The sequence below is a fragment of the Siphateles boraxobius genome, unplaced genomic scaffold, assembly GCF_051911475.1.
Source record: "Siphateles boraxobius isolate OS27281-9 unplaced genomic scaffold, OSU_SipBor_1 77, whole genome shotgun sequence".
NCBI classification, from domain to species: domain Eukaryota; kingdom Metazoa; phylum Chordata; class Actinopteri; order Cypriniformes; family Leuciscidae; genus Siphateles; species Siphateles boraxobius.
Window position 1 is genome coordinate 23,594,637 of NW_027509205.1, and position 364 is coordinate 23,595,000.

The 364-nt window shown below is 37.6% G+C and overlaps 1 protein-coding gene across 2 annotated transcripts in view; it reads right to left on the reverse strand.

Annotated features, from left to right (window-relative positions):
• The window catches only part of ednrab (endothelin receptor type Ab), a 13,282-nt gene continuing 12,918 nt past the window's right edge, over positions 1–364 (reverse strand). Inside the window, exon 8 of one of the 2 annotated variants that reach the window (XM_077217923.1) lies at positions 1–364. This exon is cut by the window's right edge and continues 111 nt beyond it. In XM_077217923.1, the coding sequence (XP_077074038.1) occupies positions 332–364 (33 nt within the window). In that variant the 3' untranslated portion in view covers positions 1–331. The other variant, XM_077217922.1, reaches the window with a different exon arrangement.

A 364-nucleotide genomic window follows, 5' to 3' on the forward strand; every position in this document is an offset into this window, starting at 1 on the left:
TTATGTTATCAAAGTCTACGTTTATTGACAAAAGAAAACAATGAAAATTATTTTTTACAAAATCTAAAAATATGCACTTTTTCATAATAGTAGGCACAATTAATCAGTCCAGTAGCATTATTTATATAAATATATATGTTTATATTTCATCCTCACACTGTATGACTTTAATAGTGTCTGTCTTCCCACATACAGCACACCATGATCATGTGCAGGGTGTGTGTGTGTGTGTGTGTGTGTGTGTGTGTGTGTGTGTGTGTGTGTGTGTGTGTGTGTGTGTGTGTGTGTGTGTGTGTGTGTGTGTGTGTGTATGTGTGTGTGTGTGTGTGTGTCAGTTGTAGCTGTCCTTGCGCAGTGCGGTTCG